Source organism: Panthera tigris, chromosome A1 (assembly GCF_018350195.1).
Source record: "Panthera tigris isolate Pti1 chromosome A1, P.tigris_Pti1_mat1.1, whole genome shotgun sequence".
Classification (NCBI taxonomy): Eukaryota; Metazoa; Chordata; class Mammalia; order Carnivora; family Felidae; genus Panthera; species Panthera tigris.
The window spans coordinates 45670461-45697413 of record NC_056660.1 but is presented as its reverse complement, the minus strand read 5'-3'; the positions used below and the strand labels follow the sequence as shown (position 1 = coordinate 45697413).

The following is a 26953-nucleotide window of genomic DNA, read 5'->3' as shown; positions in this document are numbered from 1 at the left end:
GAAGGTTTCATAAAAAGAAAGAAGAATGAAGGGAAGGGAAGGAAAAAGGAAAGGAAAAGAAAGGAAAGGGAAGGAAGGAAGGAAGGAAGGGAGGAAGGAAGAAAAGAAAACAAAAGAAAAAAGAAAAGAATGAAAAGAAAAAGGGGGGAAAAAGAGAAAGTTCATCAAAACTCTGCTGCTCGCATGGCATATTGACTATTGTTGAGGCACTTACAAATAATGTAATCACTATCAGGATTGCCTCTATCTATTTTTCTTGATCTTAAAAAATAAATATTAGAATTATATTACTATGAACAAAAGAAAACAATAATAAATTTACTTCTAGTCTCTTGGCACTGGTTTCTGGTGTTTGGCAGCATTTCAATGCAGCTAATCAATTTGAGACAGCATTGATTAAGTTGAACAAAAGTTGATATTGATTGCAGGCTGTAACCAATAAACAGACTATTGTTCCATAGTTATCATAGGTCATTGTTAACTACTCATTTAACTCGACAGAGTTGTTGTTATTAAATAGGAAGTGTCAGAGATATTCATGAATTGGGATATTTTATAAAATTTTAGGATAATGTTTTCTTATAATTTCAGTAGAAGCATTTTTATTCTTTTAAGAAGTATAAAAAGTAAATCTTGTTTTTGAACACAGGGGGCTATGTTTAAACACCAAATGCTGAAAGCCTTTTATCGGTTTTTGTTGGTAATGGCTTCTTAAATAATTTAAACTAACTATACATGAAATGAGACATAGTGGGCAGTTAAGTATGAAGTTGCTGAAAATAGTAATAAGATATAGTTCATTATAATTATTACTTACATAAAAGGATTTTCAACATATTATTTCCATAGACCTAGTTTTCTAAACTCTTCGTTCTTATGGGTAAAAGCATGATTCTAATTATTATGTTTGTGTTGAACTGTGTTTGTTTTGTGATTTCAAATCTTACTCCATTGCCCAAATATTATGCAGATTAAATTAAAGCAAAATGATTGGACTTGGTTTGTAATATAGTTGACATAATTTTTCCTGGTAAATGTAGTATGATAGATGGTAGCTTCTATGAGAATTCAGGGGATATAGGGAATATCAGGAATAATTAATTAGAATTGGAGATTTAAAGAGGGTTAAAAAAAGGACATTTTACAACTAAATTGTAATTGAATATTGAAACAGACCAATTATTTACAGAAAATATAGTGTTTGGTTAGCATAGTACAGTTGAGTTAAATTGGCTTTTTCATGAATGTGTTTGTGGCTTGCCTTGAATACTGTCTGAAGACCATAATCAAAGAACAGTGATAAATGGAAATTGAGAAAGATATTAGCAGGGAGCCCAAAAGATCAATGCTAGATCCATTTTGACTTAACATCATAATTAGTGATGTGGAACAGTGGTTAAACAGAGTATATCAATGAAATTCACAAATGATCCTAATTTAGAAGGCATAACATACATCTGTGTGGACTAAGCGATAGAAAGTACGGAATTTATGAATTTCAGGATGAATGAAATGAGGTTATCTTTGTAAGAAAGAAACTTTAATTTTAAGATCTGTGGGTTTACTATTTTTATTTAATAGTAAAGAGCTCAACAAATGTCGATGATGATGTGTGTCCACTTATAACTTTTCGTAGTTCTGTACCAACAGTGAGTGGCTGTAGGAATGAGAGAAATGTCAGAGGATAGGTAGAAAAATAAGCCTCTGCCTCTGTCTGTTTAATATTGTATACATTTTTATTAATGATACTTTTTATTATTATGAATACTAGACAGTGGAAGAAATTGGGTTTTCTTTATGATCAATACATTCCATTAATATCTTATTTTTTAGACAGAATATTCTCATCTTCAGATTTAAGAAAAATTTATTTAACATAAGTTCTTGCTTTCAGTCCTTTTACCAAAGGAAAGAGTTGATGACCATTCTATCCAATTAACTTGCTCATTGACAATTGTTACAAGAGAAAGTGTATATAAAGTCTACTAAAGCTGAAGAAGGTTACCATTTAGAAATAAATGAGGACTAATTCCAGTGGTTCATATTCACATAGCCTGCTTCCTCTCTTTGTATCTACCCTTCCACAGTAAAAGTAGCCCAGTTCTAAAAGAACCTTTAATAAATATTCACAGTAATTTCTTTGAGGTGGAACATAAATAGATTTTTATTTTCTGAAAAATGTTATTTATAATCCAGGAGTTATAAAAGTTATCTGAAAATATTTAAGTTACAGAAAAGAACCCTCACTTTAAAGTCTATTCACTGAATTACGGGATTTGTATGCACAAAATAAAAAATTGGTACATAAACACCTGGTGATGGAAAGTATGTCGTCAATTTTGATAGCATGTGTATGTTTACATATTCAAGATATATAACACCCTTTGCTATAAATTCTTCTTTAAAAAAATAAAACATCATCATTTAGACTATAAATGTAAAAATGCTTATGGTGCATTATTCCACCTCCCATGGTTAGGGACAGAATGCAGACATGCCACAATAATGTTTTTTATTTCGACTGTTCGAACCATATTAATGAGAACATCATTTTGGAGAACTAATTATTTCTATTTGTCTTGTGTCACACTTTCTAATTCCCCTATATTAGCACAGCCAAAGCAAATTAATTGCTTTTCCAGCAGTTGAACCTTGTCCAAGAATGAGCTCACATTCCCTTCCAGTTTCCCTGTTTCTGGGAGTGCATTGTGTCAGAAATTTCTCTTGATACTAAACATAGTCTAGAGAATATCTTTACAGATTTCTGTGCACTCACTTGATGAAATTTATAAGTTTAAGTGACCCGCCAGGAAAGATAAAGTTCTTAGCTGCAAGATTATACATCAAAACAGTTAAAGTGAAATTAAAATTAAATGAATGAATCTCACTGAAGCAAAAAAAGCAGTAATTAATGGTTCCCTTAATTGTCTTCATAAAATATTTGCATGGGTCTAATTTGCATAATTTGCATGTATTAATTAATCTTTCAAAGGAATTTTGTGCTGAGAGAAGCCAAAAAATCTCTTTGTTTTATTTAACATCTAATGAAATATTTATCTTCTTTAATGAACTTCTCATCTTCATTAAAATAAAAATTGCACAAGTTTGTATGTTTTAAATGTTTTTATAATTGAAGTATTCGAAAAATCTCTTTAGACTTACAACAGCTGAAAAACAAACACATTTTTTCACATCCAGTATCATTTTAACAACAGTGACACTTAAAAAGGAAGTCCAATTTCACTTTCTGAAAGGTGGCAAAGCATTTTGTAAATGAATAAATGAATATAGCTCTTTGGTTTTAAAAGTAAGGTTTACAAAGGCCCAATCATTTCTTTCAATGGTAATATTATTTTTATGGCTGAAATAGTGGGCGAGATTTTTCTCTTATATATGAGAAAAATCAGTCTGTTTCATTGTTTGGGAAATGGTTCATTGCTTGAAAATATTTTAACTGGTTCAAAGAAATTAGTCCATTAAAATCCACTTGCGATTATTAACAACTGCTAGACTGACAGTATTTCCTGACAGAAGCTCCACAGTTCCAACTTTATTCTAAATCTGACTGATCGGGATTTGCAGCAAGGGTTTCTTCTCTCACAAGCTGAGATCATAGCAAAGACCAAGAGAGGTGCCTTGGAAGGGATGAAATTCAAACTCTCATCAAGTGCCAACGAGCACATATTCACGAGAGCTCAGGAAGAGTGTGGGGGGAGAGAGCCCAGAAGGTAAAAATACATAAGGGAAGGGAAATTGCTGATTCGTTAATGATATTTATCCTTTTTGAAGCAACCGTGATACAGAATATTCCAAAGAAGAACATCAGTCAACATTGTCTAAGGCAATTCAATGTTTGCTTTGTAGTCTTACAATGAGATTTTAAAATGCAGGCGAGGGGCACCTGGGTGGCCACAGCTTTCTCACATACATTATTTTTGTTTCTCTTACTACAAGCCCAGTTTATATTTGAGAAAACTGAGGCCCATGAACATAAAGTGGATTGCTTGGAATCAAAATGTGAACCAGGACATCTGAGTCCTTTTGACTCCATATGCCTTGCTCCTACGTGACATCAATCTTTTTATCTCATGATAATTTATGAAGTGGCTATGAGTGGCTAAATGTTAAGCCAGATAATGAGGGTGGCATAAATTTATAAGGATTAAGATTCAAAATGCAAATATATGGTTCTTTCCACGTAAAGTTTAGTAATGAGATAAAATCAGTTAAATTGACTTTGGTTTCCTCCAGGATCATCTTTAGGGAGGTAAAAAGGCATTTTTATTAGGCAATGGACATTTCTTAGGCCTGCATCTGCTCTCGTGTTTTGCAGTTTCTCATGAAGTTTTCCCAAATATAAAAAGAAAAAGGAAATCCACCAGGTTACAAAAATAATCAGTAATCAGTTACAAAAGAAATGCCCAAACAGATTTTCCCTAGCATTAACTCTAAGAATTTATTTATAAATAACTAATTTCTAAGGATTAAAATTTAACATTTAGATGATTTCGTTTTAGGAGAGCAGTGGTAGAATGAGAGTCATAATCTACTGTCAAAACTACCATTCAATAATGTTGTGACCCTGGTAACTCACTTTAACTGCTAAGACCTGTTCTATTATTGATATCATAACACATGCTACACATACACGTCATGTGTCCATGGTACATTATGGATACATGGTTTCTGGATTCAGACTGCCTGGGTTCAAATCACCACACTGATGTTTATTATCTGTATAACACTGAGTGTGTAAATTAAACGTTTTGATTTTTGGCATTCTAATATGTAAAACATAGACAATGATCATAATATCTACCTCACAGAGTTGTTATGGAATTAAGTGAATTAATGTATGTAAGGAACTTAGAACGTGCTTGGTAGAGGCTAAATGCTAAAAGACTTTGCTATTTTCACAATTATGTACAAATTTAATGTAATAATACCTGCAATAGTATTCATTTTGGTAAAAAAATAAACATGATTTGGATCTTAAAATTGTTTTAAGCCAATGATTTTTTTCCCAGATGTGACACATGCTATTTCTTTTAGCATGTTTTAAGCTGGAAAATGCAAATTATATTTACCAGATTTTCCAAGGCATTTAAAAAATTCATGACAGAGTGTGAATTTCAATATTTATGTCAATTTAAATAATACGGTTTGGGGACATTTATTTGCAGCCACATATTCAGTATGATTATTTATCTCTTTGCAAATCAAATAAAAGATAAACTAGTTATTCTTGACTCATTTAAGATGGAAGTGTTAGAGTGTCTTAATTTTTTATTATATTTTGGCAAATTTCTCTTAATATGGTTTGTACTTTCATATAGTGTGGAGCAACTTCAGACTCTTCTAATTCATATATAATCATACTCGAGAGATAGTAAATCTCCACTTAAGCTTACTAATTACACCTATAAAACCATGAATGATGGCTACAAATTATTGGATCTGACTCTCACTCTTTATTTATTTCTCCCTGGGAGAAAGAGCACTGGATGGGGAGATTTTAGACCATAAATTATTCCCATACATAATCAGGTTTGGTGTGTTTAACTTTGATTCCATACTATGGTGTTATATTAACTTATGAAATTCCCATATTAACAGATTAAGAGCTAATTATTTGATTTTCATGATGAAATGATATTTACTTATCATTATAATTTCAATGTCTTTATTTTTTCTTAATGACTTTTACTGATTAATATAGTTCTAGGTCTATTTTCTTTCAAGTTATCATAGTCTTTTGACTGCTTTTTATAAATTATCCAGCAATGTTAAATGAAATGTCTCAGTGAGCCATTATCTCTAGATAAACTGTTAGGAATGGAGAAAAAATTCACAAATGAGAAGAAGATTAGATGTAAGACAATGGGAACAGAAAGTATATTCCTCTGCAAAACCCAACAGATGGTTCTGGGTTCTAGTCAACTGTTGCCGAAGCGGGACCATAAACTCAGTACTACCATATTTCTTTCCTGAGGGAACTTTATGTAAAAGTATAGATTTTTTAAAATGCTGTGGAAGTCTGAATAAGATAAATATTTATTTATGGTCTTTGATAATAGAGAAAAGTTCTCTCAATCCAAAAAAAATCATAGTATGTCAGGTTATGTCAACACATAAACAAAATTAAAAATAGCATTTAAGTCACAAGTAAAGAGGGGTTCCTGGGTGGCATAGTTGGTTAAGCATCTGACTCTTGATTTTGGCTCGGGTCATGATCTCAGGGTTTGGTATGTGAGGATCAAGGGATACTCTCTCTTCCTCTCTCTCTGCCCCTCCCCTGCTCACATGCATGTGCTCTCTGTTAAAATAAATAAGCTTAAAAAAAAAGTCTCAAGTAAAGAGAACAGCTCTCCAAGCTTTTTAGATTGAGTGCAATGACTTCCGCTAGCTGCTTTGATTTCCGACATACTTTTGAGATAGAATTTTGAGGCCCACTTCCCCACGTTTCTTCAAATTTTTGCAATTCAGATTAATCCCATTGTGTTGGGCACTTAATTGGTATGATATTTGCAAAGGATTAGAAATGCCCAATTATTTATTTTGTAAATTCTAATTATACTACTTAAATTATTAGAATGAGAAACATTTCAAGAATTGCAAAAGGTACTTCAATGTAAAAGGTTGATGAATTATATACTATAGCTCATAGGCTATATTTCACTAAGAAATACAATTCTGGTTAATATATCTCCAAGACTCAATAAGTGAAAAGAGTGAAGTAAACATGGTATATAAAAAGAAAAACGTTAATGGCATGGCATTTATATGATTATGATGTATCTTTTGGAATGAATTTCTTATAATTCTTATTTTTCCTGAATGGGATATAGTTGAGATTTGTGATATATTTGCACTAACTTTCCAAGGGTTACCAGTAGCAGAATCAAACTAGGGCCCTAAAAAACTATTTCTACATGTCGTATTATTCCACTATTTGTAGAAGTCCTACAATGAGATTTTAAAATGCAGACAAGGGGTGCCTGGGTGGCTCAGTCCTTTGAGCCTTTGACTCTTGATTTCACCTTTGGTCATGATCTCACAGTTTGGTTCCTTATTTTGAGCCCTGCATGGGGCTCTGTGCTGACAGCATGGAGCCTGCTTGGGATTCTGTCTCTCCCTCTCTCTCTGTTCCTCCCCTGCTCACACTCATGTGCTCTCTCTCTCTCTCTCTCTCTCTCTCTCACTCTTAAATACACTTAAAAAAAAGATTTAAAATGCATGCAAAATTTAACTAGTGGCTTATTGCTTTTTGTTACACCTACTAATATAGCAAATGAAGGCAGTGAATCCATTGCACTGAATTGATTGATTGCACTGGCTTTCGAAAAGTTACCCGTGTCAAATCATCAACAGTCCCCAACAGACTCAATGGGGTGGCTCAATCCCCAACAGACTATCCATCCAAAAGTGTAAAGACACTAAAGAATATGAGCTCTCATGTTAACAGGTGATCAAATCTCATTTTGATACAAAGCTGGGAACAGGCTTTAGCTTAGTTTCCACATTCTCTCATCTCATAATATCACATCCATGATAAAGTCTCAACTAATTCCAAAAATATTGATAGCATTTATCTACATAGCAAAAATGTTATGATAATTAATGGTTGAGTGGTTATAAATAAACATACCGAAATTAGGTCAATATTTTTAGGATGTTTATAGACTTAAGTTTCAGTAGTATAGCTAGATTTTTGTGTTTTGTTTTTGTTAAGTCACATATGAATTGATTTCTAAGTTAATGATTAAATATTTAGTTGGTGTAATTGTCCATTTTGATCTCAAACGCAGTTCTTGGTTGCCTTGCTTTGAAAGGTATTTCAATATATGATTCTATTCCTTTGTGAGAAAATTGGAACACAGACATTTCTTTAAACCCAGCAATTCACCTAGAAAGGCTGTGAATTATCACAACTCAATAGGCTCCTTTTGCAAGTTGTTTTTACAAAACAAAGGAAATACAAAAACACTTCCAATTATTTTTTTAATGTTAAATTTTATAGCCAACAAAGTGGTGAAATTTTATGTCATTCTTCCGAAGCTTTTATATTTTAACACTTTCAGGGTGTAATATTAGGAACCAAGTATACATGCAATTTTAGCAACATTTAATGGATCAATGACAGTTTAGATTACTGAGCCTTGAAATCAATGACTTTGATTATTGTTTTTAACTATTGCAGCATGTATGATTTCTGAATGAAATGAGTTAGCAATGTGACAAACATATGAATATATAAAACTAGACATTTTTAAATCATTTTTTGTGCTAATTTTAATTTCAGTTTCTTCTCTACTGTGGTTTTTGTCTTCTCCCTCTCTAACCAGTAACTGGAGGTACACATTTTCATATGGTTAGGCTAATCAGTAAATAAATACAGAATACAAACAAGGAAAGTTACGGAGACTCCAAGATCACAAATTTAAATCTTAATGAAACCTTAGAACTTCTATTCTCATCCCTTTAAAATAAATACGTGTCACCTCCTGTCTCTTCTTAAAACCCTTCTGACCACTGCAACTGCTATGAAATCTTCACTGCAGTATGGAATGGAAAAACCATAGATGAACATGCTTCTCCAACATGGCTTCTAGACTGATATCAATGTCTTCTTCTGAGAATCATCTCATGAACAGTTTGGGAAAACAAAGCTTAAAAATGGCCATCTGTGAAAAATGAATGTCATTTAAAAATATATATCTTCTTGAATTTTCGAAGTTCATTTTTAATACTCTAAAGACTCTAAAAGTCCTATGTTAAAGTTGATATATTTCACTTAAAAGTCAAATTAGCATTTCCTAAAATCATCTGATTACAAAACCTTTTTATTGAATTAAAAATAATATTTCACGGAATGAACTTTGGCCAACTGTCTCTGGTAACTAATTCTTGGTAAATCTATCTGTTGTAACCAATTCACTTTAACAAATGCTTATACACCAAGTGCTGGGGCTATTTAAAAAATGAAAACATATGATATCGTTTCTAGATAGTTGACCTAGTGAGATATAGAGATACATGAATAATTCTAGTAAAATATGCATTGAGTTAATACTTTTTGATAAAGCTGTGGGTGTCCAGGTATTGCTCAGAGGTGGTAGGAATAAAATCAAATTTTAGTTATATAGAAATATGAAATATTTACACATTAAATTTGTATAGGAAACCAGGAATCACTTTAACAAATCAAAATATAGTCAAATCATATACCCACGTGTATGCCTCTGTATCTAAAAACTAACATACTCTATAAACATTCTAGGTAGTCATACTTTGAAGTTTTTCCAATAGGACTTATTTTTAACTTTGTTGTTTATAAGGACTCACTAGTACACTTTTGGGAAGCTGTATTCAAGGCCTAAAATTAATTTAACAGATTGAACCTGAAATTTAGAAAATGTTATTGTTTTTCCCTTAAGATATAAAAGATCTATCATTCTCTTCTAAAGAAGTACGGCTTTGATCTAGTGCTTCTGAAATGTAAACAAAAGTACTTGCAGAACATAAACAAACCAATTAATTCCAATTGGTGATTGGTAACGATTCATTTAAGTCTACATATGTAAGTCTAAATCTTCTGAGTAGCCATATTATTGACATATTTTATGTAATTTTCTCAAATGGGAGATACATAAATATTATGCTTGCTTCTGAGTATGGCGTTAAACAGATACCGAAATAATATTTAGGCATATTTATCTGTTTTCCTTTGTTTTGCACCTGGTCCCCCTTGTTTTATATCTGAAATAAATAAAATATAAATGAAAAAGAAAATAAATTTTCTCGTTAAGCACTTCATTGGTATTATTACTGCACAATAATATGAAAAAATCTGGTCCCCTTTGTTTTATACCTGAAATTAACATATTAAGTCCTAAGTCCAATATAAACATTGCATGGGAAGTGTTGGTCTAGAATAAGAATAAAGAAGAATGTAATGAACTCAGAAGTCAGGTAATGAGAATTCGAGTTCTGGTGTTGTGCAAGGAATAAGAGGAAGTGAGCAGTGAAGGACAAGGGGAAAACAACATATGACTTCAGAAACAGCGGTTGGTAATTCATATTTATGAGTCCCTTTTGTTTTGTCCCCCTCCGTGTTTTTATATTATTTTCGCTTCCCTTCCCTTATGTTCATCTGTTTTGTCTCTTAAAGTCCACACATGAGTAAAGTCATATGATTTTTGTCTTTCTCTGACTAATTTCACTTAGCATAATACCCGCCAGTTTCATCCACGTAGTTGCAAATGGCAAGATTTCATTCTTTTTGATTGTAATTCGAAGTAGGTAGTCAGGGAAAGAGATCCAGGTCATTGGGGGCATTTAGATAGAGTTGTAAAGTAAGCATCCAGGTGAATGTGAAGCTGGAGCGTGGGTATGAGGTAGTTTGAACATGAGGACCAGACAAGAGATACAGCTTTGGACACCATTAAAGCCTTATGTTGAAAATGTAGAATCTCTTTGCTTAATCTTGATATTGTCATTCTTTTAGAGTGTCAAGCCACCTCTCCAAGAAAAGGTTACTATAAAGAGTAACAAATGCAACATTAGGAAGGAAAGAATGCTCAAATGACTGAGTTAATACATTTCTCTACCATCCTTATTTGTAATGAATGACCTAATAGTTTTTTTTTAATAGAGAAAACATAAAGTAGCTTTCTTTTTTTTTTTTTTAATGGCAGTCAGAAAGGATGGATTACTCAGCGTTGAATTTTGTCCATTATAGTGAATGTAATAAAACTGGGACCAAAAAAATTACAGTGCTAGATTACGTACATAAAATTAGAATAGAGAATGCTAAAAATACGTAGTGGTATATTAGATAACTCATATTTTGACTTATTTATTTTGCATCTTTGTTGATTCTGCAGATTTTACCTATGACAAACTGTCAATTCAACTCTTGCATTAAGAGACATGTATTTTTCATGATATTGTTTCATATGGCAATATGTTGGATATCAGTCCTTTCAAGTAATCAAACTACATTGAATAGAGTCATAAACAAAAAAGCAACAATAATTTACTCTCATTGTTAGCTTTCCCTCTGATGCATACATATTCTTTGCAATCATTTGAACAGTATAATACATTCTTATTTTGATGAAGGGAAAAGTAAAAATTACACTTATTCTTTGGACTTGGTAAGTAAGTAAAAAAATGTTCATGTAAGAGTGTTTTGGATTATCAAAACCAAGTGTGTGTTACACCAAAATAATACTTGTCCTGCAGTATATTTTTAAGCTTTAGGAGCATCATGAGTTTTCAATACGTAAAGCATTTGGTAATAAAGTCATCAAGTGTCTGGTTAGAGTTGAAGCATTGAAAGAATTCTCATCCGACCACTGAAGTAGCAAAAAACCAACCTGTTAAAGAGAGCTGTTAAAATGAGCTCTTCATACAGACACCAAAATGCTATTACGGTGGGAAAACAGACAGTATTTATTAATCAAGTCTTACAAGTTAATATCCTTAAGGCTTACAAATAGGTTTCCTTAAAAAGAGGTAGAACTGAGGTTTGCCCAATGGAAATTAATCAAGGATATTAAGATAAAATTAGGCATTTTTGGCTGAGCAATTTGGTATTATCTAAGTGTAACTGTGAATTAGCCCTAAAAAAATAACCTATAGTTTCTCTGATGGGAAAATAAAGATTTTACTATAAAGCAGTTTTGACATAAGCCTAGATGAGTTCCTTAAACTCATAATGCTTCTAGAAGTCTAACCTTAATTCAAGATATAATGATCTACATGGTGACATATAAGTTAATTTTATTCATGTCACAATTGGTAGTGATGGGAAAATAAGGAAATACTGACAGTGGCCACAGCCACAAGCTATTAATTGTGATGGAACTAGTGGCCTGTGTTACCATGACCCAGGGCAGAATTTGACACTAGGCATGAAATATACATATATCAGCATTTATCTTCTTCTTAAATATATGCACATTTATTACATTATACTTTAAATGTTTATTTGTAGACTTTTTTGTGTTTATTTTTTGAAATCGAATTAAAGAAATTTGACAATCTCATGGAATTTAATATATGCTGAGAACAAATTGGAACTTAAACATAAATTGTAAGTCAGTCCAGAGTGCTCAAATGTGTCCTGAAATTCTTTGTGTCTAGAGACAGAGGCAATTCATAAAATGTAAAGTTATCTATTAGCATTGCATATTTTTGTGATAGCACATTTTGTCGTTTTTGTTTGTTTTCTCATTGTTTTCCACTTTAGAAAGCATTTAGTGGCTTACATTTGTCATTGTTTGTGGCTGGTTTTGTTGATATTTCCTGATCAGTTTGCAAAAAGAATTATGTCTGTTTCCTTGGGAAGCATGCAGTATGATAAACAACAGTTTCGAATATTGCAAGATACCAGGTTTAATCAAAATTGAACTTAGCCCATCACCACTACTGAATCAAAAGTTTGGAGGGACATTAAAAAGGTTGTCTGGTTTCTTCTTCAATCTCGTATCTTTCCAAGTGCCTTTAATAGAGAGATCTAGAATCTTTTTTGTTTCTTTTGGTCCTTTTTCTTTTTTGGTAATTCGTTAAATGGTAATAGCTTCAGCAGTATGGAGCTTTACAATTTCCTGGGATGGTTGGTTCTGTCACATTGGGTCAACTATTTGATACAATGACTATTATTCTGAGACAAGTTTGTTACAAGAATTAGACTATTGACAATTATCATTTTTATTTCTGAGGCCACCATACATCATGAAATAAGATCATCAATCTTTAAGGAAAACCTATTTTTCATTCCCAGTAAATCAAATTGCCCTAAGGTAATATAAGTAAAGTTACTTCTACTTAACAGAGGATATACATATTTAATGTGTATTTATATATATATATGGATATGGATATACATATATACAATATTGAGTTTTAAAAGGCTAAACAAATCCTCTAAAGATGTAAAAATATTCTGCGGTATAGAATAATCCATTTCATTAGTAGCAAGTCAGAGTTTTTTAAAAATTAGTTTGGTGTTTTAAGACAATATTGTACTGGCAAACATGCAGGTTGGTTCTGCTATTTCTCTGAAGTATAGGCAACCTTCCAAGAGAACTCACAAAGTGGCATTTGGCCTGGTGAATTCAAAATGACCCAGAGTTGGGTTATCAATCTTTTCTGTGTTCCAGAAGAAAGCAAACTGAGGTACTATACTAAAACACTGTAAGTCACAGAACCAAAGTATTTATTTGTGACATTGACCAGCACATTTTCCTTGTAAAGCAAGGAGTATTAATTATGCACTGTGGCACAGCATATTATTTCTAAACCTCGTGGTTTACAACATTTATTATCTCAAGAGAATTTGGGAATAGCTTAGTTGGGTCATCTGCTTTGAGGTCTCTCCCAGGCTACAATAAGATGTTGGAAGGGGCTGCAGTTTTCTCTAGACTCAACTAAGGCAGGATCCACTTCCAAGCTTTCTCACATGGCTGTTGGCATGCCTCCTGTCTTCAAGAGTGTTGGATCGAGGGCCTCGGTTCCCTTGTTGGCTATTGGCCAGAGGCCACCATCAGCTCTTTGCCACAAGGATTTTCCATAGAGCAATTCAGTACACAGCAACCTGCTTCAGTAGATCGAGCAAGTGAAAAGATCCAGAGAGAGAAAGAGAGAGAGCCTGCCAGCAGGAAGAAAGTCGGTTTTTATGACCTAATCTTGGAAGTGACTTTCCTTTACTTTTGCCATATTCTCTTCATCAGAAGCAAGTCCCTAGGTAGAGCCCACACTTAAAGGAGACAGGGACCACACAAGTATGAGAATATTAGGAGGCAGGATGCATTATTGGCCATCTTAATAGATTCCTATCAAAGTGACTATGCATGCAGAAAATAAGATTGTCGCATTATCTGGCAAGATTGGGATTGGAACAAGGAGTATTATATAATCAAATATTTTATGGACACAAAAACATATCTAAAGGTAGATCAGATGTGTACCTCAATCTTTAAAGGGAACTTTATCCCTGGTAGGTGCTTTCATGAGCATTTGTAAAACTTGCCAGATTAACTGCTTTCTCTAGGCTACATTTCTAGACAAACACTCTTATCGATTTTCACATTCTTTCTTTAGGTATGATCATTCTGTCAACACATTTTCTTGTCTGTTTGTTAGTCTGTCTCTTTAATATAATTTTACACTTCTCTGGGTTGATCTTTTGTGGGTTAATTTTGAAATTTAGTGCCTTTAAGGTTTACATTATTTAATAATTCTTGTATAACATGTTACTGTTCTTACCCACCTACTGTCTAAATAACAGTTGATAATTCTATTAGATAAGATATAAAGAAAAGCTGTTCTCCACAAAAGTGTCATTTCTTTCATTAAAATAGTTCTCATATTTATTTAAAAAATTTGAGACTTTGTCATGTAAGGTTGTCATTTGTCAAGTTTAGCACTAGACCCATATTTTGGTTCAGATTGTATAAATGTGTTAAATAAAGCTCTAGAGATTTAGAGCTTAATTCACTTACAGGTGCTTCCCTAAACAAATATAACTTTATTAAAATAGCTTATTTAGTCATGCTAGAGAAAATGGGAAAAAATAGTAACTGTTAAACTTCTAAAAGAAAGATGATTTTTCCCTCCAAACTTAAACTCACTAGGGTCTGCAAGCGCTGTTCTTCTGTCACCTTTTTTCCCCCAGAGATAACACGTAAGTTTATTCTGAAAACAGTTTATTCACTGAGGGTTTTGACTGTGTCTTGCAATTCTGAAGGATACAAATGATTGGTTTAAAAGACCCATTTCCCTTTCCTTCAATATCTTATTTTATCAAATAAAATCACTTTTTTTCCTACTTTCTGTTTTAATTAAGCATAGTAGATAATTTATCCACTCATCCTTCAGGTTCAGATATGCCCTCAAATGATTATTTCCTTACATACCTGTGTCTTAGTCTTTATTCCAGAAATGAATAGAAGAATGGAGAAAGTAATGAGAGATTTTTACTGTGCTTTACTTTGCTGAAGTTGGGAGGTCTCACCTTCCAAATCAGGACAAGGTAACCTAAGTACAAAGCACCCCATTCTCACTTGCTGGTACATTAACCACTGTGATGGTTTCCCACTTCTTACTAATGAATGCTTAATTAGAACACACACACACACACACACACACACACACACACAAATACTTTACCAAAGTAGACCTACCAGCAATATAATTTTTCTTTGTTTACAGAAACAAAACTTTAAAGATGTTTGTGTTCTCCTTTTTTTTTGTTTTTCATAAACTTTAAAAAAATAAACTGTTTCAAACACAGCTAATCAGAACAGTACTTTCCTTATACCAACAAATGCACATTAGCATGCATAATCCTAACAGGTAATACAGTTAAGCAGACTTCATAAACTTCACAATTGTAAATTTACAATTAAAACATAATGGACCAATAGACCAGAATCCAGCTTATGTCCACACCCTCAGTCCAGTAGGTTTCATGAAACTGAATCTGGTGTTTGGGGGAACTCTATTAACAAAATCACTAAGTGTCGTCTTACTATCTAATACTTGAATAGGATTTCTCAAAAGCCTAGTTGTTAAGCAGAAAATATTTACTATGAGAATACTCTCTACATAATCAGTGAAATAGTATATGTGGATAGTGGAGAGTGTATATCCTCAATGAGTTATTAACAAATAGCTGGTATCAGTGAAGTATTAAAACTTTGTATCATTTAGACAAACTATTTTATTTATTTAACTTGTATTTGAAAGGAAACCATACTTTCAGAAAAATTTTAAAAAACTATTAAAACTCTCGTATGTCCTTTACCAAGATTCATCTATTGTTGATACTTTGTCTCATGTGCTTTATAATTATTTCTATTTGTATAGTATTTTCTGAAGGATTTGAGAATAAATTGTAAACATCGTGGCCCTTTACCTGCTATATTTACCCATACATAGGAAGTATTTACTAAAAATAAGGGTGTTCTCTTATACATAAACACAGTATAATTATCATCTCAGTGAATACTTCATTGACACATTACTCTTATTTGATCTGATGTTGAAATTCTAATTTTGTGCTTTGACCCAGTCATGTCCTTTATAGCATTTTTACAGCATTACTGAATCCAAATTAGTATCACATATTCTATTTAGTTGTTATTTCCTCTTTAGTCTCCTTGATCTTGAGCTCTTCCTTGGACTTTAAAAAATTTATAAAATTGACATTTGGAAGAATACAGTCTTAATAGAATGTTTATCATTTTCATCTGATAGTTCCTCATGAGTAGGCTCAGCTTATATATTCTAAGCCAATATACCACCCACATGAGACTGTATTTTTCTCAAGGTATGCATTCAGGGGCATATGATTTTCCCCTCATTTTGTGATCTTAATTTGATAGTTCTCTCCAGATTCCAGGCAATGTTCAAGTTACTAGAAATACACAACATCATATGGTATGTTATCTGTTATTAAGGATATTATAGCCAGAGTTTAATCAATTTCTCTAGGATAGTGAAGCTTTTTTAAAAATTTTTTTAGAAAAAGTTTGCTTATTTATTTTGAAAGAAAGAGAAAGGGTGCGAGAGTGAGAGGGAGGGAGAGAGAGAACCCCAAGCAGTCCCCACACTGTCAGCACAGAGGCCGACATAAGGCTTGAACCCATGGACCATGAGGCTTGAACTCACGAACTCTACGATCTTGACCTGAGCCAAAATCAGGGGTCTGACACATAACTATTTGAGCCACCCGAGTGCCCCTAGGATAGCGAAGCTTTTTAAGTGTTGGCATAGTAAAAGCAACTTGAGGGGACAAGTTTGAATCCTATGACTCGCAGTTGTAACAACACTTAGGTTCTAGTAATACAATATATGGGATCCAAACCCTCTCCATGAGTATAGGCTGATTATTCATGGTTAAAACATTTTGTCAGAGGGATGATTTCTTAACATTAAGTACAGAATGGCCTGTTCCCTGTTGCATAGATAAGCAGCAGACAATTGATGATGATGATTTTTTAATCAATTTTGTTTAGTTGTGGTCATGGAGGTATGGTTTTAAGAACATTGAGCTCCTACATAGATATCAGTTAATGGAACCACAGGGTCCAGATTTCTACCCCAACTGGGGAAGATTCTTGAGTTGCAGAATAAAAGACCTTTAGCATCCAGTAAAGCAGCATTATCTTAATCTCTGATAACAAATTCTTCTTTGTCCACAGAGAGCATCAACATCATCACTGAGCCTAAAATTCAGGCAGAGCCTATTCTTTAAGATACAGACAGCAAGAATGTCACTTCTCAGAGGAAATGAAATATTTTAAGCTGATCTAGCCATTTGGGAAAGTATTTTGCCTAGGGCTGGAGTTGACTAAATAACTTCAAGCCAGCGGAGATTAACCATAGTTATCTGTAGATCTTCAGATGCCTTCCCTGCATATTTTCAGCCCAGCTTTCATTACTGGTTTGTCTATTTAGCATCCTATTTAGAAAGGATGTTGTGAGTAGACCAGCTTGCCCAATGATGATCCTTTCTAGCCACACAAAACCTACAGTCCAGTTCTACCTGCTTCAAGTTGTTGAATTGCCAAAGTTTGGGTCCCTCCTTGATTCTTGTGCTTACCTAAAGTCTGATACAAAATTCCTTCACAAGGAATGGACAGAGTTCCCCTTTTATTATCTTTGACTAAAGCTTAGTTACCTTTCAATCTATATATTATAGCTTTAGATGATCTTCTAAGAACATGTTTTAAACTAGACTGCGGTCTGTCATTTACTTTCTTCTTTGAAGGAAACTGAGAAATATATAAAAGCAGTTTTTGATTGTACTTTTTTGTCATTTTTTAAAATGTTTGTTTATTTTTGAGAGAGGGGGAGAGAGAAAGAGAAAGGGCATAGAGAAAGGGAGGAAGAGGTTCCAAAACGGGCTCCACACTGAGAGCAGAGAGCCCAGTGTGGGGCTGGAACTCAGGAACTCTTGAGATCATGACCTGAGCCGAATCCAGAAGCTTAACCAACTGAGCCACACAGGCGCCCCTTGTCATCACTATTAACTACAATCAAGAGCTTTACTTCATACTAGCCTAGTAATAAACATGATATTATCTGCTCTGATTTCTAATGAGCTGGGCCATATTGTTTCTTTAGGTAGCATATTACCTACAGCTTGTACTAGTATATCTGGCTTGTATAGACAGAATACACTTGTTGCAGTGCTCTTGTATACACAGCCCATGCCCACTCTCTAGAATAGCACTAGGTACTTATGCAGAAAGCATTCCAAAAGGATCTGGGGTCTAGTTCTCTCTCACTTTGACCCAACTCTGTGGGCCTTACGTTATGCAGCCATAACCCCGAGTTACATAAAATTCAAAATCTGATGTAAATTTTTCAGTTTTTACTCTTTAATTATATTTGAATACAACCTTCAATATAACTTCTGGAAATTTCTTGGACCGTTAGTTAACTGCATTTCATGAGAAGAAATGATATTTACTCAGAATCCTCTCATAAAAGGGCCTCTGCTGAGCATCAATCTCTCTTAAAATATTTCTCATGTAAATGTAGACTTTGTGTCTCTGCTTCTTTGCTTTAGCAGTCGCAGAATGTTCTTACTCTAAATATAAAGTTATAAAAAAAAGCAAGAAACAATATTTTCTTTAATTAGCTTCTTCCTTTGGGGGTTTTAGAAGAGGGGTTATGACTTGACAAAGATCCTTCCCATCTGTTCCTGTTTGTTTGCTTTTATTTTGACTTCCTCTCGTTGTCTTATCAAATATCACATGAATCATTAACATTTGTTTTCATCACTTGTTTTGGTTTCTCTTACTTTGTATGATTAAGACATGATGTTGAGAGAGGCTCAGGGCTAATATTAACCTAATAGTCTTTAAGTAAATATTAAAGTTTCTGGATACATGATCTTATATGTTTGCCTCTGTCATGTTAATATTTTCCTCAGCTCTGGAGTAGTGAGATATGTGTACATACAACTGTTTTGTGAAAGCAGCAAATTTTGTTAGATTACAGGTGTCTGGATATAAGTTTTGAAAAAAATAGATGCCATTTTTAATAAAGCTACTTCCTAACAGGAAATGTAATTTATTAAGCCCTTTGTGCAAAAAAAACATGTAAGAGATCCTTGTGGATATTTGCAAGGGAGTTCTATTCAAAACTAGAATATATATCTATTTGCACGTTATACAATACCTTTCACTAGCAGACTCCCTTTTTCATACAATGAAAGAATTGGATTTCTGGTGTCACCCAACTAAGCAATTTGAAATTGTTCCAACTTGTATGCTATCTTCTAGTATAAAATCTTATTATATAATGTCATTGTTATTGAACAAGTTTTGTTAGTTTTAAAAATAAATGATCAAGCTATTCGATACTCTAACTTTAGAATATATGTAGAAATAAAGCGAAATTCTATGTCTGTCTATATGTATTAGATATTTCCAATAACTACATATAATAATACCTGCAAAAACATTATATCAAGACAGTAAAATTAATACATGAACACAAAACAAACCAAAATTGGAAATTTTGTGACAGATTCCCTATTTCTTCCTCAACCACAGCAAATAATACATTTAATGGTATATACTATCTGCTTAATGATCTGATCTGATGGCTTCAACTTTACTATTAAAACCTGAGACCCATTTTTACAAGGAATTTTTAAAAATTTAACTCATTATCTATAGAGCTAAATCTTCATTGTAACGATAAATATCATACAAAACTTTACACCTGCAGTAAACTATTCTGTGATGTAGATAATTTCTTACACACCAAATTATAGCTGTAAGCATCAAATCACAATGAACTTTGGAACTATTAGGAATTTGTAATTTAAATCGTTTCATTCACTCCCTACTCCCCAATGCTCTTAATTAGAACAGACTTTTTAATTAAGTACTCCCATGCACAAAGTGTAGCTTGATGATTTTTCTGTCATATCAAACTCCCATGCAAAAGCAAATAATCATAGTGTTAAAGGAGGATTTTTTTTTAAATCAAACCATCAGAATTCTAGTTCTTGTTTCAATTTATTCAGTTGAAATTCTGCACACCAAAAGAAAGACCCTGTCTTGGGGAATACAACGAGGAATAGATCCACAAGGCAGGAAGGCTGATGGTACTGAGATTCAATCTCTTACCTCTACAAGTCAGAGACATTGTATTTCCTCCAGTGAGGGTCCAATTGCTTATTAAAGGGAAGCGACATAGTGGAATGGATGTGAAATTTGGATTCACACAAATATCAAATCACTACTTGCAAGCTCTGTGAAAATGTGCAAGAGACTTAAGTTTTTCAAGCTTAGTAGCCTACTTTTAAAAGGCACTGAGAAGACCTATTATGTTCAGTTGTTGGGAAGTTTAGAGTTAAAATCTGTAAGTGCCTTGAACACAAGTGCTCAGAAAATATTAACTATGCTAATAATAATCATTTCCTTTATTGCTAATTTAGGTGATCTTAAAGAAAAGCTCTCATCCATTCGAGATATCAAGGAATAGTTGTTTGGTAAACCTGGCGCAGCATCAGGAAGAAACAGAAAACTATCTTTCCGTGGTCACCACGTGTAGAAATAGATAAATACAATATGAGAAAGGGTGGATAGGTGTGAGGTTATCTAGTTAGAAGGTGAGTAGAATGCACAAAGGGCAGCCCTTAAAACAAAATATATAAATTAGACCTCTGAGTTTGCAGATCAAACCACACACCTCTGCATAACAAAGTCTTAGCTGTGGAAGTACTCCAGCAATCATAATGACCTTCATTCGGTAGCTCGTTTTTGTAGGGCCTTCTCTATGGCCCCATGGCTTTGTGTGCTGTTTCAAGACTCAAGGAAGGGAAGTATTGAAACCATTATTATATAACATAAAAACATAGTCAGTTTGAATTATGGGCCCATATATCTTTCCTAGCACCCTCACCATTCTACTTTCACTCAGGTGGTTTGTTATCAAAAGCCTGAGATAGACCTGTGGTCCCATAATTCAGAGGCCTGTTGTTAGCTCTCTGGGTACATAACACGTGGGGCTGTTTGCTGTGGATTGCAGACCAGTTTAACTTCTCTGGAACAATATAAAATTAGTTAAAACTTTTTTTTTCCTTACAGACTTTGAATTATCTGTAAGTATGTTTCAATAAATGTGACAAAATCATAAAGTAGAACTGATTTGAAAGTTAAGCTTTGCAGGCAAAAGGAGAGTGAGTTACTCTTCAGGGTCTGTCTTTGCCTGGTGTATATCTGCTTCCAGTTAATTCTAAGGCAGATAATCTCTGAGGCCTACGTATTATTTAATCATGAAACTGCCTTAACTGTGGCAGGTGGGGTCTGTTTTATAGCTGGCATCTTTAATGCTTGATGCATTTGTCCATCTGTTAGGAACATTAGTCAAAAATGCAAGGAGTCATTTATTAAAAATGGAATTATAGTAGATCAGATACTGAGCACATAAATATAATGGATATAATTTTTATAAATGTATTTCGTATATGATCTATGGTAAAGATGCTTACAAAATAATTATTTCTTTTATACTTTTAAATGAATATAGTTTAATTTTAAAATTAATTTCAGAGGTGCCTGGGTGGCTCAGTCAGTTAAGTGCCCAACTCTTGATCTCAGCTCAGGTTATGATCTCACAGTCCTTTGGATCAAGCCCTGCATCAGGCTCTGTGCTGACGGCGTGGAGCCTGCTTGGGATTCTCTCTCTCTCTCTCTCTCTCTCTCTGCCCCTCCTCATCTTGTGTCCGTGCTCTCTCTCTCAAAATAAATAAATAAAATTGAAAAGAAAGTTTCAAAAAATAAAAATAAATAAAATTTGGTTTCAGATAGACTTTAAAATTTTTATCCTGGGGGCACCTGGCTGACTCAGTTGATAAAGCATACACCTCTTGATCCTGGAGTCATATGTTCAAGCCCCACATGGGGCATGGAATCTACTTTAAAAAGATAAAAAAATAAGAAATAAATTTCTAGCATGCCAAAGATAATTATTTTTGTTATGTTAATATATTGATTCATTTCCCCAAAAGTTTAACATGTGGGATTGCTTTAAACTTTTAAGGCAAGCATCATGCTGAACACTATCATTCTAATACTGATGGGAGTAATACTGATGGGCTGCTGCTTGTGTGGATCTCACCATGTAGTAGGCTCCCAAATGCAACTTCCAAGTGAGTCAAGTATTATGGATTTAATTCCTAGGATGTTTGTACTGGAGAATAAATAGGAGCTCTGTGTTTAGAGAAGTTCCATAGAAGAGAGCAGGAAGGGAATCAGGGAAGGAGGAAGTACTTATCTTCTAGGTTTCTGAAAGGAAGAACAGGACTAAATACTCCAACACAGCACAGAGCTTGGTGTGTCATAGAATGCACAGGAGAGTCACGGTCATGGAGTGAGGAGAGAATGGTAACAGATAAGATTAGAGAGGAAAATACTAGATATTTGAATTCGGAGGAAGTTGAGAATGTCTCTTGTCCAAATATCTAATGCTGGAATGCTGGGAAACATTGTGTTTTTTTGTTTGTTTTGTTTTGTGTTTCCTTAAAGTAAGAATGAGAACGATACTCTCAACATAATTGACTACATAGCAGAAATGATGAGATAGCTAAAAGGAGAAAGTAGGGATAAAGTAATTAAAGGCTAAGAATTAGAAACTTTGGTAAAAATATTAGTACTCTGTTTTTTAGGTTGCTTCTGAATCCTCTATTGCTAGATTTTTATAAAATGTATGTTGCTTTATGTAGTAAAAAATCATTAGGATCAAAGTTATCTTTAAAAAGGTCCAGTTGTGGGGCGCCTGGGTGGCTCAGTCAGTTAAGTGTCCGACTTCGACTCAGGTCATGATCTCACAGTTTGTGAGTTCGAGCCCTGCATCAGGCTCTGTGCTGACAGCTCAGAACCTGGAGCCTGCTTCGGATTCTGTGTCTCCTGTCTCTGCCCCTCCCATGCTCATGCTCTGTCTCTCTCTGTTTCTCAATAGTAAATAAAAAAACTTAAAAAAAAATAAAAGTGTCCAATTGTTAGCCACATTGTACTAAGTATATGAAAGGCTGAAATTTTAGCTTATTTTATAATACCAAGTTTATTCAGATTATTTACAAAGTAATTATTAGAAACTCCTGCTAAACTGAAACTAGAAAGTTGCATATATATATATAATGTGTATATAGATGGTATATTTATGTATGATGTAAGTGAGAAAATTAGTTTTGTCTCAGAGGTGGCTGTAATCGAGCCAAGCAAACAGAAGAAATCACACCATGTTCCATGCAAAAACAATAAATATTTTATAATCTGTTAATATAGTACTGTCATATCCTTACTTAGAAAGAAATTTTCATCAAAATGTTATGGTTTTGATATTGGTATTTGATTAATATTTGATTTAGGAAATTTCTATATTTGCTGTAATAGTGTAATAGCTACTTCTGAGTTATAGTAATATTTAGTATTAATGAAAGATTATCATTACAGGCCAGGAGGTAAAATGTTTTTAGACAGCATATCTAGGAGGATTATCCAGCATAGTTTTGTATGCCTTTAAGTCATTGTTCAAAAATAGTGTTCAGTTGGATTAATAATATATTTGCATTGGTGAATCTCAGATTATATCATATATCCAAATGTGTATACTACTTATGGGGAACAGACAGTCATTGTCATTATTATATGTTTCATATATTAAAGTTTGCTGATACATGATTATTGATTGATTATTTAGAGACTTCCAAGTAAATATTATTATTAAAGTTTAACTGGATTGATTTTACAGAGGCAGCCAATACTTGATACACCGTATTAGAAATTAGCAAGTATGGGGTGTGGGGGGCGGTACCTGGGTGACTCAGTCAGTTTATGTGTCAACTCTTGATTTTGGTTCAGGTCATGATCTCATGGTTTGTGGGATTGAACCCCACTTTGGACTCAGTGCTGACAGCATGGGACCTGCTTGGGATTCACTTTCCCTCTCTCTCTGCCCCTCCCTGGCTTGCTTGGGTGTGAGCGCGCACACATGCTCTCTCTCTCTTACTCTAAATAAATAAATAAATAAATAAATAATAGATAAATAACAACAACAAAAAAATAGCCAGTATGAGAGTAATCTCACGGACATTCTTTTGCATGTTGCTGAAGGCAAATGGTGGATTTTATTTTATTTATTTATTTTTTTAAACATTTTTTTTAACGTTTATTTATTTTTGAGACAGAGAGAGACAGAGCTTGAACGGGGGAGGGTCAGAGAGAGAGGGAGACACAGGATCCGAAACAGGCTCTGGGCTCTGAGCTGTCAGCCCAGAGCCCGACGCGGGGCTGGAACTCATGGACCGCAAGATCATGACCTGAGCCGAAGTCAGACGCTTAACCGACTGAGCCAGGCAAATGGTGGATTTTAAATGATAACAGTGTAATAAGTTAAATATGTATTTATATTTATGTGATTTATTTATTTCAATATCTATTTTGTGTAAATCTCACAAAACCTGTCTCTGATTCATTCATTCATTCAAACACATGTTTATTGAACATGTGCCAGGTTATTGGGATGTATCAATGAACAAAACAGAGTCTGTGACATCTGAGAGGTACAACTGACAATTTAGGCTAAAATAAAACATAGTAGGGCTGTAGAAATTTGGGCACACCAATATTTCTAAGTAAAAAACTAACATTGGTTTTAAGTTCCTTACTGATTACTATGTCTACTACAGGTCATGTGAGAGAATGCAATTAGCTTAGTGTTAAAGATGAGGATCTGCAAATATTTGGACTATATATTTCTATTTGCTGGATTTAGTGTAGGTGATTTCTGTTTCCTTATATTTCAGCTTTTGAAGTTATCAGTCATTTTGCAAACATTTACATGGCAATATGCATTTTTAAAAATGCTTGGAAAATTTTCAGATTCCCTTCTACTGTAGGTCTTAAAACTTGGAATTTAGATATATTTTCTATAAATACAGTAAAACTTTGGTTTGTGAACGTTATTCATTTCGGAAACATACTTGTAATCCAAAGCACTCGTATATCAAAGCGAATTTCAAGAACCTTTGCCTCATTTGTGATCATGTAACGTTCAGTGTCACATACTACTGGTATTGTAAGACATCACTCATTTATCAAGTTAAAATTTATTAGAAATGTTTGCTGGTCATGTAGAACACTTGCAGAACAGGTCACTCGCAATCCAAGGTTTCACTATACATCCAAAGTTTAGTCCACACCACAATGTTGGCAGTTTAGAGGGTGTTACAGTTGAGAAATGAGTTTACATTTTGTTTTTTTTTTCCTCTGGATTTTTAATTTCCCGTTTCTTATTTTGCTTCATTCAAATGTGTTTATTGAATGTGTCCAATATTTGACTTGCTTTTCTTTTTCCTCATGACTGTGAGTTTCTCAGTTGGTAAAAGTTGAGTAATGTATTTCCATCTTACCATTTAATTATTTGGTTAATTTCATTTCAAGGAGGAAAGACTATATAGCTCATTGATAGTGATGAAATAACCTAGGTGGCTTTCATATAAATAGCAACAAATGTGCACAATTGTTACATTACATGGTATATTTAACAACACTGCTAAGGAGTATGATGGGAGCTTAGTTTTTCTTGATGGAGATACACCTGAGTGCATTCAGAGAGGCTTTGTTTCTGCAAGCTTGGAGGAAGTAATTGTCATTCAACAGAAATCAACTAGCTTTGCATATGAGTAACACACACACACACACACACACACACACACACACACTCTTATTTATTTTCTGAGTGCTCTGGAACTGATATCAAAATAGCAAATATATATTTATGAGAAACTCTGTATTCTTTTTGATCACATAAACTCCATGTAATTTCGAAATTAACATTGAGAATATGTGAAAAAATGTTACTTCCTAAACAAATGAAGATAGAATAAGATACACAAATTTTATAGCAGCCTACTTAGTTATTATATTCACATTTGTCTCCCAAATGTCATGTAATTAATTATTTTTTATTGTTCATTTTTAGATGGAAGACTGTATTTGAAAACTACTGTCATGTACTGAATCTTTCCTGTTGAAGAAATTCCATGTTATAGTAAAGAACTTTGCAGACATTCGTCATTTGAAAGTTCAGAAAAAATAAAGTCCTTTTACGGGAACTTCCTCAATTTTGTGTATTAATGTTCTTTAAAAGTTTAAGTATTCTACAAAGTTTCCTCCATTGATTTTCACCTGTGGTTCATACCAGAGACCTGAGAATGTTTGTAAATGTACAAGTATCAACTTCTTACAGTTAATAACTGCAACTTTGCTGCTGGACACTTGTATACTGAGTTAAAGACAGGTCTGAATAAGACCTAGCTTTGTTTTTTTTTAATGGAATGAACCATTTTCTTCCTCTGAAAATTCTGTATCTGAGCACATCAAGAGACTCTTGTAGCAGTGGTCACCCAGACTTACAGAATTATGTCCTCCAGAAACCAGCAAGAACACTTGGAAATGAACTTGTAGGGGGCATAGAGGATTCCTAAAAAAAAAAAAACAAAAAAAAAAAAAAACCAAAAAAAAAAACCAAAAAAAACACAAAAAAAAACACAAAAAAATCAATAAATCAAAGAGTAATATTCTATTACATTTGATTTTAAACTAATTGTGGGTTTTCTCCTGAAGATTTTTTTCACATATTCCAAAAGACCAACAAATGGATGTTGACAACAACCCAGTGAAATAACATTTTGCATATCTGAAAAGAAGCATTGAATATAAGCCAAAAGGTTTCACTGAAGGTCTTTTTTCTTAAAAAAAAAAAAATGTAACATGTTTTCATTCCAAACTGGTAGTGGTATATAGAATTTAAAATAATAATGATGCTTCTTATTCAAACTGTTGGTCACATGTACAGTATATAAACATAACACATACAAGGAAGGTATTATGTATGCAGTAGTATACTAGAGTTT

The 26953-nt window shown here is 33.4% G+C and overlaps 1 protein-coding gene across 2 annotated transcripts in view; it reads left to right on the top strand.

The window, feature by feature from the left end:
• Nucleotides 1–26161, top strand: part of DACH1 (dachshund family transcription factor 1) — a 429592-nt gene extending 403431 nt beyond the window's left edge. For both annotated transcript variants that reach the window (XM_042977988.1, XM_007099181.3), the window contains one exon: nt 26020–26161. In XM_042977988.1, coding sequence (XP_042833922.1) covers nt 26020–26057 — 38 coding nt within the window. In that variant the 3' untranslated portion in view covers nt 26058–26161. The remainder of the gene's footprint in view (nt 1–26019) is intronic.
• The last annotated feature ends 792 nt before the right edge of the window (nt 26162–26953 follow it).